Source organism: Symphodus melops, assembly GCF_947650265.1.
Source record: "Symphodus melops genome assembly, chromosome: 22".
NCBI lineage: Eukaryota > Metazoa > Chordata > Actinopteri > Labriformes > Labridae > Symphodus > Symphodus melops.
In genome coordinates, this window is record NC_136712.1 from 6,665,558 (window position 1) to 6,678,989 (window position 13,432).

Sequence of the window (13,432 nt, forward strand, 5' to 3'; positions counted from 1 at the left end):
AAGTTCTCGTCTAACTTTTGCAACAAAACAATCCTCCTTCACAGTGAATCCGTTAAGCTGCAGTGGACTGGCCTGTAGTGTATTGGTGAAAGCTAAACTGATTAGCTTGTTAGATGCTGATAGCAAAGCTCTGCTCTGTTTTTCTTTATCTGCAACTCAGCAACATAGCCCATCTGCTAAGCCCTCTGTGCCTGTGGCCTATGTGCTAAGTGTGTTTGTACGTGCTTGTAGTAAGCGTGTGTGTGTGTGTGTGTGTGTGTGAGCGCACTGTCTGCCAGCTGTGCTTTTTGTACAATATTGTGTGAGGGTAATGACACAATAGCTCGTGGACCTGACAGTAGTTGAAGCCATGAACATGTTCTGTTTGACCGTGTGTATGGTGTGTTGGTGTTTGTGTGTGTGTCTCAGTCTGTGCACACGCTGGAGAAGGAGACGGTAAGAAGGCATCCCTCAGCCTGAAGGAAGGCTGAGAGAGCACACAAACACACTCTCATCGGCAGTGAAGTGTTCAGGCACTGTAGCCGTCACAAACTGAAAGTGGTTGGCTTCACCCCAAAGACACACACACACACACACACACACACACACACACACACACACACACACGGCTGGCATCAGTGTGCCAGTGCCCCTGGCATAAACACAACCTTTACCACTCTTATGCTGTTATCTACCCTCTATGTCTGCCTCTCTCTCTCTCTCTCTCTCTCTCTCTCTCTCTCTCTCTCTGTTTATATTGAAGCTTCTGTTGTGCTGCAGTATAGTTTAATTGTGCATAAAGCTGGATTTGTGCTGTCAAGGAAATGCGTTTTTACCTTGAAGCTCCACCACAGGGAGGTCAAAGGGACAAATACACGCAACAGCGAGAAAATGCAGAGTTCACTGTCTTGCTCAAGGACACTTCAGGAGGGCTGGTGCTTTCTGTTTTGGGGGATTAAACCTAGATGGCCTCTCTAAACTTAGCCAAGGTTTAAAATGCCAATTTGTCAAATTAATAATAACAGCAACAATTCAAACACACGCACAACCTCTTTGGATTTCACATATTCAGGACACACGGTCCTAGGACGTGTTCAACTGCAGACAAAGTCTCTACAGTGTGTGTGCGCTGCGCATGACTCAGTTTGTGTGTGTTTGGTTGTGTCACTCTGTGTGTGTATAAATGAAAAGTGACAGAGTTCGCTCCCTCTGGAGTGGTCCCCATATGGATGAAAGAGCTTTTACCTGCTTGTGAGCAGCCTTGAGGACTCACCTGCCGTATAAACATGCACTCACACTCACACACAAATAGCCAAACAGTGTCCACTTACACATACAATCATATGCTCCGATCTAAGCTCCTGCTCACAAGTAGACTCTTAGAGTTAAGTATGTTAATTCTAATCATTTATTGTTGCTTTTATCCTCATTTTTATCTCTGCTTTGTTAGATAAAACATTTAGATGATTGATTAATTCATTAACAAAACCACAACTACATCTTTAGACTTTGGAAACGAGGCAATAAGAGCAGGATCGTCTGACATCAGACAGACATCATCCTGGACTTTTTTTTTTTTTTTTTGCAGTGAAATGATATTAAATAGAATAAACACCTAATAAGGACCTGAAATCAAGAGCTTTAAAATGAATGAACCAAAACAGACCCGTTACTATCATAGTCATTTAAATGTTCATCATTGATGTGCTTTGACTTCTCCAAAACCTTTGATTCAGTGAAGCCTCTGATATCTGGCCTCTGTCTTTGGAAGTGAATATACACAGGCCAGTATTTGGTGCGACATTCAAAGACTTTAATTATCATTTAACACCCCGCCACTACAAAACACACACATGTGCTGATGGTGCAAAACTGTGGATCCTCAACATGCTTTTTATTCTGTTTCAAAGGCGTGCTTCCTACCAAGAGAGAGAGAGAGAGAGAGTGAATTAAATGGAGAGGGAGGCAGTGCGAAATGGAGAGGCAGCGAGAGAGAGAGAGTGAGAGGCAGCGAGAGGGCGATATGTTTTGAGAGGTCCTTTTCAAGTGGCCATTTCATCTGTGCTAATTGATAATTCCCCATGACTAATGCGCCGATGACTGGCCTTTGAGCCTCACTAGCTGGAAAATGGTATTGTATGGTGATTTCTAAAGGATCTCAGAGACACAGAGAGCGACAGTGATAAGCTCAACTGGACGTACATAAACACAAGCTTGTAAGCCACTCACATCTAAATGATCTAACAGAGGATAAAAGCCACTTAAAGGCACCGGCATTGAAACATGTTTAACTCTTTAATTGAACACTATATTTCCATTATATGTTTATCTGCTTACTTTATCTTTTAGTACAACATTTCACACATGCATTTAATTTGTGTAGCTGAGTGTAAATGGTGCACAACCCATTCCAAAACTATGGGCATTAGTTGGCTGTCTTAACTTTCCACAGGACCAACTTCTGGAATTACAAAACTGTGAATACATGTTTTGGACATCTCTTAGTTTGTGTACAGGAGAAAACCTTTTTTTCGAAACATTAAAGAATTTTCCACATGCTGTTGCAGTTGTCAGTGAGTTTTCCCAAACAGGTTTTTACCACGAGCCCTTTAAATAAAAAGAATGTAACGGCTCATTGCAGCTTCGAGGAGCGGAGAGAAAGGGCATGCTTCAAGATGGCATGATTTATTGTTAGAGTAGAGTAAGAATACAATCTAATTCCTTTTATCTATAATACAAACACTTTTGTTAAAAAAAAAGTATTTATTTGATTCTTTGCAGTTTTATAGCTTTCCTTGAATTTAAACAAAGGGGTAACCAGTGTTACTCAGACGGCAGGAATGTCAACATGTTCTAGTTGTACAGACATGTCACCTTTAGACCACTGTGACCCAAAATACGTAGATCATTTGATAGATGCTGAGGTCAGGCTCAGTGTTTGTGAGTTTTAATCGTAGTCTTTACTCGTTTTTAAATCTGATTTCAACACACAGGCAAGATTGGAAAACTGCAGAGCATTTTTTACTTCAGGGTATTTTATGGATTATTGTGTCTGCCAGAAGGAGGTAGTGACGTGGTTCAGCAATCTAAAGCTTTTCTGTTAGAACAAAAATACCCTCACGAGACCCAGAGAGAATATGCATATTTATTAACTTTGTCAGCACATGTCAGAGCTGTATGGTCGAAGTACCTGCATCATGTTCAGTCTTCTGTCTCTTCCCCTGTGGAGAATGTCATGAATGTTAAATCCTGACTAATCATATCATGTTTAGGAAACTCTTTGTAATATCTACATTCCTGCTTTGTTTCCTTTCTAAGATAATGTATGTGTACATTTGATGAAGGTTGCTAAAGTCATCTGTCCCTGTCTTGCAGTTTATTCAGTGCGATCTTGGAACAGGCCACCAAGGGCGACGGAGCCACTCCTATCGGAGGGAAGGCAGCGGGCTTCGATGTCAAGGCTCTGAGGGCGTTCAGAGTACTCAGACCCCTCAGACTGGTCTCTGGAGTCCCCAGTGAGTACCCAGAACTGCGGAGCAGAGAAAGAAGGAGAGAATGAAAGAGAGAAAAGAAAGGGAACGAGAGTGGAAACGATGCCCTGTGGATCAGGTGTGAATGGTGATTGGGTGAGGCGGGGGAGAAATGAACCACAGATTGGAGCTGATATTGGTGCTGCACATCCACGCGCACTTTGAAATCCCCACACATACACACGCTGACACGAGTCCTCTTGTCCTTTTATCAGACAATCTGACAGTGCGAGCAGTAGATGAGGTGTCTGTCAGCTTGTCCATGTTAGTGACTACAGAAGTCAATAATCCAACAGGCCAGAAGACAGAAGGGGATCAGATATTGTAAATAAAGGCTTGTGCAAGTGTTTGCACCTGTGTATTTGTGTTTGTTTATGTGAATGACATAAACAAAGAAAGAATAGCAGGCAAATGATAGAATACTAACGTCACCTCACTCTCGTTCAAAGCTTGAGTGTCTTATTGCACAGTATTTCTACTGAACCCTGTCCAGCATTGTCCTCTGTATTATGTGATTTAATCCTTACACACCAAAATCTATGCAGGTAGTCCTGAGTCATTGATGCCACCTACAGTGGATTTGTATTTGTAAATGATATGAATAATTGCACAGCAACTGTCTCCCCTCAAATTGATCTCAGTTCAATTGTAATCTTTACTTGAGCGTAAGTAAAAAAAGAAAGGCTTTATTAATGACATTAGCACAACTGATTGTTTCAATTTCTTCCCCTCAACACATTCGCCTGTTCTCAGAAATTCTTCTTTGTGTGTGCTGCAGGTTTACAGGTGGTGTTGAATTCCATTATCAAAGCCATGGTTCCTCTGCTCCATATCGCCCTGCTGGTCCTTTTCGTCATCATCATATACGCAATCATCGGCCTGGAGCTCTTCATGGGCAAGATGCACAAGACCTGCTTTCACGAGCATATAGGTATACTTCCACACATGCACGTGGTCCCACATGAGCCTACAGAGGGAAGGACGAGGAAAGAGAGAGAAGATGCGGCCGATTGCACACGGATGCACAGATGCAAATACAAACACGCATGATCAGACACATACAGTCAGTTTCTTACTTCCACGCTCTGATCAATATAGAAGCATGCGTTCATCTGTGTGTGAAAGCACGCTTCAGAAAGCATTTATTCACACAACGATGCACGTTGATGTAAACAGTAACAACAGTTCCTTACAGAGAGAATCACAGAAAGTAAAATATTAATTATCACATGGCTACCTTTTCTATTGAGTGATCCATGATCTTTGCAGTAAGAACACATACATCAGTCAATAAAGCCAGGAGATACTAGAACACAACAGAACCATAAACAGCTTAAGTTTTTAACTGTTGAACTCATCACTTGTATGACTTGAGTATGAATTATTTGGGCAATAATTGAAACTGCAGCCGCCATAAATGCCTGGAACATTTTCAGTGAAGGCCCTTAGGTATAAATGGATTTGAGTGTTGTTATGGCGGTGTTATAGTTCCCAAGAGAGGCATTAGCTTGTAGTGGATAAGTGGTGTTGGAATACTCTATGTAATCCTATACATCACTCTCTACAACTTGTTTTGTATAATTAGTACCATCATTTTTCATATCGATTTTTTTTTTTATGGCTGTACTGTTTTGTTTTAGTTCAATGTTTGCTTTTTAATTAACTTAAGATTATTTTATTTTAGGTTCAAATATTTTTAGACGAATTTTAGATCCATGTGACTTCCTACTGTAAGACAGTAAAAAACCAAATATAAGCACACAGACAGAATATGAGAGTGGAAGTCACCTGAGACTATGATAAGCATGCCATTACTGAGCTTAAACTTTAGTGTCAGCTTCAAGCAATGAAGAAAGCTAAAGCCAACACCTTATACAGTACAGACCACCTCTTCCTGGCCTCCCTGTCATAACAGTACTGACAAAAGCTTGCAGTGGGATGGTTTGGGTCGAAAGGATGGATTGAAACAGTTTTTCCCTCCTCTCACTGTTTTCTTTGTTGTCACAGGCACCATAGCAGAGGAGAAGCCGGCACCATGTGCACCTGATGGAGCTTATGGACGACACTGTAACCGCAATGGAACAGAATGCAAAATGGGCTGGGAGGGCCCAAACGATGGCATCACCAACTTTGATAACTTTGCCTTCGCCATGTTGACAGTGTTCCAGTGTATAACCATGGAGGGCTGGACGGACGTGCTGTACTGGGTGAGCCGGACACCTCAACAGTGTCTTTGTGCGTGTGTGTGATCGAGTGCTTGAGTGTGCAGTATGTGACTGTATTATATCTGTTAAATCGGCGCCACATGAGTGGTTTCTGAGAAAAGAATGTAAGGCAATGACACAAACATTTCTGTCAGAAAGCGAGGTGTGCACACTGATGTTGTTAAAGAGGGAGAGAGAGAGAGTGTGTGTGTGTGTGTGTGTGTGTGTGTGTGTGTGTGTGAAAGCTCATATCTGAGGCCAAATCGATGGAGACATGGCGCCGATTCATTTTGAACGTGTGTGGAATCCTGATGCTCCATTCGAGTGTCAAGTGAGCACATGAACACGCACACAGCCGCGGCGAAATATGAACACTCAGAAACTACCTCCTCCTAACTTAATAGTCAAAAGCATGCAGCGGCTCCATCCAGCTAAATAGATCAATAGATTAGTCTGGATGTTAATCAATGTTCAGGAAGGTTCAATCAAACTTGAATATGCACCTTCTGGAGAAAGAATTGGATTGAACAGTCTGTAGGACGTTATAATATGGGTGACGTCAGTATAATCTGTGATAAATCCTTTATTCTCTCTATTTTACTCGACTGAGTACCGTTGCCATGAGACTTTAAGTAAAGAGTCAGCTATCACGTAGCAGGGCCGCATTCCAACATAGTTTTTGCCGTAAGGTGCTCTTTGTGCCTGCACATTGAAAAAGGGATTGCAATAATTTATCAACCAAAAATATCGACCAATCAGTGAAGACTTTTTAGGTAGACCTGTCGATGCCTCTTTCTAGTATCAGGATGTATTCACATACAAAAGAAAGAGAGTTTAAAATCCACTAAAACTGAACAACACTTTCTCAGTTTGGTGACACTCTGTAACTCTGTGATATTATACAAGCACACGTGTGTGTGTGTTTATGGCTTAGTGTGAGCGCTCATGAGAGGGTGTTGTCTGTGTCTGTCTGCATGAACTGTGTACACATGTAGCAGAGAACTTACAAGCTCTTCACCCCTTCTGCAGTCCTGCCTCCTTCAACATTCTGCACACAAACACACGGGGAAGAAATAGTCAGCTGTTTGCTTTTAATAAGAGGGCTTGTTCAGCCTACTCTCTTTATAATAATGAGAGCGAACGGTGAGATCTTCTACAAATCATAACTTCCAAACACCAAGCCTTGTATTTTTATTATTTTAAATGAATGACAGTGAACATCTGCTGTTGTTGAAGCAAATAAACCCTACATCCTCCTTTTCTCCTTTGTTAGCTCCTGTTTTGCCGCCTCTGTCCAGAAGTCTCCAGTTTAAAGAGACAACTTATTAATAGAACAAATGAGGAATACGTATTTGTGAACTGATATTACTCTATTTGGAAAATGTTCTTACTGAACAACCTGTAACAAGCTATAAGTCTATAAAGTCAAAACATCTGAATGTGCCTCCAAATGAGGCCCATCAACCTCTACAAAGACAGATGTTGGAAGGTATTGTGTAACTGTGTAAGCTCACGCTTTGAATTAGAGCTACAATGAGTAAGAAAGAGGTGAAGGGTTGTTTAGTTTGCACCTTCTTTTCCACTCGGCAGACAAAAGACTTCATACACACACAGACACACGATACTGCCTCTCTTGCTTAGCTAGGTCTGTCTACTGCTCTTTGTAACATGCACTGCTCTGTTCTTGTTTCCTGCCCGGTGTCTTCCTTTTCCTTCACTTTCTAACACACCTTTTTTTTTTTTGTCTTTCACCTCTGGTAATCCCCCTCCTCTCTCCTCCTCCTCCTCCTCTGTCTCTTGTCTCTCTCAGATGCAGGATGCTATGGGCTATGAGCTGCCCTGGGTCTATTTTGTCTCTCTCGTCATCTTCGGCTCCTTTTTCGTTCTCAATCTCGTTCTGGGGGTGTTGAGCGGGTAAGAGGTTGTGCTGTTGTCATGTGTGCATGCGAATGACTGCCTGTAGTTTGTGATGTGACTGTACGGTGTGTGCTGTATCGGATGTGATAAATGACCAAGCAGCAAGACTCCTGGGGCAACTTCTGGTTGACTTGCAAGTATCCAGTGAGCCTCTGTCGATTGGAAAGGAATAGAATTAATCCATAGCTTGTTGTATGTAAAAACACACAATGTTGCTTCATTGTTTGGTTTTTGGCATTAAAGATAATCAGATGAGATGTGACTAGAGCAAAACTGACCAAAGACCTGAACTAGAATCTGTGGTGAGATTATCTTAGAAGATTTTAATGATTCAAGGAGGAACTAAAACACACATAATGAGAGGGTGATAACAGTCTAAAGCCAGTGTTTAAACAGTAAAAGCACAGCCAGGCGCCTTGCACACTTCATCGTCCTCTCTCTGCAGTCGAGGAACAATGAGTTGACAATCACTGAACTGAGCAAAATCTCCTGCTCTCTCTGCTTTCTGTTCCACTCAATCAATCCTTTGTCACAAGCTGGATAGACCACAACACAAACACAATCCCAAATACACACAGGAAGAAGCAGTGATGCAGTTTCTTACTCTGATGTTCATGTCAGACGACCTCAAAGGGCCTTTTCCCGTCTCAACGTGTCTGATCGACAGGTGGACACACACAAACAGATGTAAACACACACATGCACAAAAACACACACTCACACACACTCTCGACTAGTTTCACTGTCCCCATTTTTTATCAAACACCTAACATGAGTGACTAAAACACAGACGCATTTTAACATCAGCCTGACAAATGTTTTTTGTGTGTGTGTGTGTGTGTGTTAAGTTGGGTGGTTTTTTATCCCACTTTGCCAAGTCATGCTGTTTTAGCACAAGCTCCACCCAGTCTGCATTGGGGGTATTAATAATTCACCCCTCAGGTCAGCTGTCGAGGTTGGACACTTAAAAAAAACACAACAGCAAAAAAAAAAAAAAGAGTTTCTTCTGAGGACAGAGTGGAGCCTGACAGAAACATTTTATTTAAGAGGGAAGTGATCTTTTGGACGGCTGAACACGTATAAAACATAAAACTGATGAATACGTCAGCTCAACACAAGTACAGTCCGTGTTATCTTATAGGCAGTTATAATCATTGAACATCAGTAACAGCACCAATGGCAAAATGAGGAAACGGTAATACAACCTGTTATTATTTGATTCAGTTAGACTGAAACTAAAGTAATTCAGGAGTCTATTTTGTCATGTGCACAGTTATTATGTCCAGTCTACAGTGTGGGAGTCTTGCTGCAAAGTCTGTTAAATGTCTAACAGTAGTTCCTTCTCACCATCGTGATAACACATACAATGTTTTTTCTTGTTTTGAAAATGAAACTTTGACAGTTCTGTTGAAAAAAAGAGGTAGCTTCAAGGGGAGATTTGGGTCATATGTAGCTGTTCATTAGCGTCTTTTGGTCTTTTTTACATTGTGTCTGCTTAGTCTAAAGAGCCTCTTTAAGTGGCTCTGACAGATACTATCAATGCACCATAACCAAACAGCTCCATCTTTTGGGAACTTTCACTAAGGATCTACCTCCTTCCCTCTTCCCCTTTCATTGTCCTTCCTTCCTTTAATCCCTGCACTCTCAATCAATGTGATGGCCACTGGTCTTCCTTTCCCACCTTCCATCTTCATCTTCCATCCATCTCCCGCTTTCCTTTCTTCCACCCTACATCCTCATGTCTCCACCTAGGTGAATGATGCAGTAGGGTGCAGGTGGCCCTGGGTGTATTTTGTCACCTTGATCATCATCGGATCCTTCTTTGTGCTTAACTTGGTTCTGGGGGTTTTGAGCGGGTAAGGGTGAGGTTAAAGGTCCCTTCAGACTAACTCAACCGTTTCTCCTCCATTCTTTCATACTGTCGTTCTGAGAGCTTTACTGTTGGATTGTGCTAAAGGGGAAGTCTTTACTCCTGGGTCCTTTACGCTTGGCACAACAGATGGTTGGTTAAGGCAGCACGTTCTATAACATGCATGTACAGGAATGTGTTGCAGTGACACAATAAATATCCACACGTGAAATAAGGAGAAGTGCAGCTCGCCAGTCACAATAAATGTATTTATAATGAGAGTTAAGTATAAAATGTAAAGTTGCAGATTAAGCAAAACGTTGTATTACAGAGATTGCCTCTCTGTGTAGTCCTTTCAAAGGTCTCCTTTTCTACAACTCTATGGTTCTGTTTCTATAGAAAAAGCACTATTCTTGTCATGAAATGCACAGATCTCATCACTGGTGCGATTGTTAAAGGGATACTTCACCTATTTACATAGAGCTGTGTATCATTAGAAACATGGTAGTAGTGTTGAATGGTCCTGAATCCAGCCCTCATTTTGCCCTGAGACGAGAAAAATGTTTTTCTTTGCTTGAAAGTTTTCGTCATGTGATGCAAAAAGCGTCATATTGCATCACATGAAGAAAACTTCCAGGCAAAGAAAAACACATTTGTCTCGTCTCAGGGCAAAATGAGGGCTGGATTCACGACCATTCAACACTACTACCATGTTTCTAATGATACAAAGCTTCATGCAAATGGGTGAAGTATCCCTTTAAAGAAAACAGACTGAAAAATAAAGCTAGACATCTTGCTTCCGACATTCAGGCTTCTATTGGACCGAGCAGATGAAAGTTGTGTTTGTAGACAACCGTTGGGATGTTGACAGGCACATTGCAGCTCATGGCTCGTCTCGCACTCAATAGTTCACTTTTGCTCTGTGCTTCCGATTGTCAAATCGCCTACAAAGAACAAATAAAAACCTAAATTACTTGATTTGAATAAAGTGTAACTGAGGTTTTTGACATGCTGTAGGGGGAATGAGTTTAGGGGTGTGAAGTGTTTCACCCTTGACTTACTGACCAAAAACATACTCCTAATAGCCACAGTGATTTGACAGCAGCAGCGTTGTGTGAAAACGAGAAAAGTCTATCTGGTCCAAACAGCTTTGGGGGAGGTTTGGCTGTCTGATTCTTCGTCTGATTTCTGACTAATGATGCTGTCAACACACTACACAGCCTGACCTTTTACCAACTGCTCCTCCATGGTGTGTGTGTGTGTGTGTGTGTGTGTGTGTGTGTGTGTGTGTGTGTGTGTGTGTGTGTGTGTGTGTGCCTCTGTCTGTGTCTCTGTGTGTGTGTGACAGTGTCTGGATTTGATGTAAAATGTTAATGGTCTGAAGAAACAAAAGGGAAACTTGAGAATTCAGAAAAATGACATGAGGAGGATTTGAAGAAGATCTTATCTTGTCTTAAAATGAAAGTGAAGCCTTCGAGTTTGCAATCATATACACACACTGGCACAAGCACAGAAACAGATAGGGTCTCCTTCTAATGATCAAGCAAGTGATTCAAGGGCAGTTTGTCCTAATGTTTATCGATCTGTGTGTTAGTGTGTGTGTGTGTGTGTGTGTGTGTGTGTGCGCGCGCACACGTGAGTGAATCTGAAAGTGTGATGATTCTTCAACACACAACCCTCTCACAAACATACACATATGTACACAATCCCACACACAAATCTCTGGAGTTCATTCTGTTTCTTTACCCTCCAGGAAACGGTGAAACAGAACATGATACACATGTTGAAAGTCAAATCAGCTGATTGCATTTTATTGGGTTAATAACTTTCTGATCAACTTCTCTTTGATTCTGTTGTGTGACTATTAAAAACATTATCCTGAGTTACTAGCAGAGGTTTCCATCAATGGACCTTCAAAAATGTGGATTTTTTTGCACCTTTTAACTGCAGAGGTTCCTCAGGGCTCTCTGCTCCTTTCAGCTCTCAAACAAGTAAATTATTCCCCACTGGGACTCCAACCTGACTTTGACCTTTCCCAAGAGCAACTTTTAATCAAATGTTCCTTAATTCTTTCTTTCATCCTGACACCTCCAAGTTATTTCACCAAATTTCATCATAATAGTTTAATATTTCACTCTCATTTAAGACTGATTTAGCTCTTATAAATCTTTTTTTGTTTTTTGTCCTCTTTGTCCAATTTACCCTTAAAATCCCAACTTATTTTGAAGAATTCGGGAAGTCAAAGGAAATACATTTGGCAAAATGTGGATACAGGATGACCTTAAAGTAAATGTATTGTATTTGGTTATTCCACACTTTAAGAATTAAATACATACATTAAATGAAGAATCACAAATGATGGCCCAAAAGAAAGTTAAGGTGAAAAAAAAAAAGCTTTGTATGTCTTTATTCCAAATTGTAGCCCAAGCCTCTGTGCGATCTGCTAACTTAACCATAAGAGTATTTACTGATGGTGTGGAGCTCAGTGATGCAGGCTGACCTTGATGCAGAGCTGCTTCTTGTCCTGTTCGACCATAGCAAGCTGAGGTGGTGCAGCTGGGGTTGCACATCACAACAAGGAACAGACCCAAAGATGGACCCAGAACACAAGCAGACCAGGGAGCAGCTGAGGTCCTCTGAGGCAGCAATAGTCCATTTAAATATAATCACCAGACAAGTCATCTGCTGAACATTTGTGCAATGACTAAGCAATTATTGAAAGTGTCATTGCTGCTTTTGGTCAGTCAGTACGGATGTTACACTTCACATTCTCACTGCCGAGTGCATTAGGTTTGATGGTGGATACCTTGTTTACCAACACAGACACAGGACTGGGTTGAACTGTATCTATCTGCTGGCTGCTTATTAATGAACTGGATTGTTTGTGATGTGAATCCAGCTCCAATGTTTCTGTTTGGATGTCGTGTCATTTGAATTTGCATACTAACACCTTTTTCCTTGGCAGAGCTTTTCTCTTTCCATGATTTTTTTTTTCTTAAGCAGGTTTTTCCTCCTTCCTGTCCTGAAGAACTGTATTATCTGTTGTATTATTGCAACATTGTCACATGATTTGTTTCTGCAACAATTCATTCAAGTGTTTCAGATTGTTTTCCCTTTTTCTCCATTTCTTTCTCCCTTTCTCTCCCTCTCTGTACACCCCAACCCTCCATGCGTTTCCCATCTTCTCAGAGAGTTTTCCAAGGAGAGGGAGAAAGCAAAGGCCCGAGGTGACTTCCAGAAACTCAGAGAAAAACAGCAACTAGAGGAGGACCTCAAGGTAGGCTGCACTCATCTGAGAAAGCATATAACAGTCCTTACTTGTCACTTAAATTCACTGCATATTACTGTCATCCTTGAAACTTTAAACTCCCCATCTGGCTCTTCAACAATTTAGTATTTCATTGTTAAGTTATTAATTACAGCAAGGCCACAATAGATGGAGCATCACATATGAAATAGACACGTTTTTTTAGTGTGGTAGCCAAAATGAAGTAAGGCCCCTTTTTAAAGTGACTATATGCTTTACTGTATATCATGTCAAAGAAAATATCACTGCATCATCTTAAGGTCACAGGCTGCCTTTCAATTTCATTTCTAACCCATCTGTATATTCTTATCCATTGTGTTGATCAATGTCTTTGTGTGTGAATACAGGGCTATTTAGACTGGATCACTCAGGCTGAAGACATCGACCCAGAGAATGAAGAGGAGGGCATGGACGATGACAAACCTAGAAACCGTGAGTAAAAGAGTGTGTGTCTGTCTGAACATAGAGTTAGGAGTCCTGCAGTTTGCCTTGAAAGCAACAATGCTTTAATGCAATTTATCTAATATTCTTTGTATCGTTAGATATTAATTTCAACGTCAAAAGTTTGCGTCTTTTTGGGACGAGTGAGGGAGTGTGCGAAGAAGGCTGGCTGGAATTGGGGTTTTTTTTGCCTGTACTTTTTTTA

At 41.3% G+C, this 13,432-nt stretch overlaps 1 protein-coding gene across 19 annotated transcripts in view; it reads left to right on the plus strand.

Moving 5' to 3' along the window:
* Positions 1-13,432, plus strand: part of cacna1c (calcium channel, voltage-dependent, L type, alpha 1C subunit) — a 162,039-nt gene that overhangs the window by 94,480 nt on the left and 54,127 nt on the right. For all 19 annotated transcript variants that reach the window (XM_079335637.1, XM_079335626.1, XM_079335635.1 and 16 more), the window contains exons 5-10: positions 3,355-3,494; positions 4,288-4,440; positions 5,517-5,716; positions 7,524-7,627; positions 12,669-12,756; positions 13,134-13,218. In XM_079335637.1, coding sequence (XP_079191763.1) covers positions 3,355-3,494; positions 4,288-4,440; positions 5,517-5,716; positions 7,524-7,627; positions 12,669-12,756; positions 13,134-13,218 — 770 coding nt within the window. The remainder of the gene's footprint in view (positions 1-3,354; positions 3,495-4,287; positions 4,441-5,516; positions 5,717-7,523; positions 7,628-12,668; positions 12,757-13,133; positions 13,219-13,432) is intronic.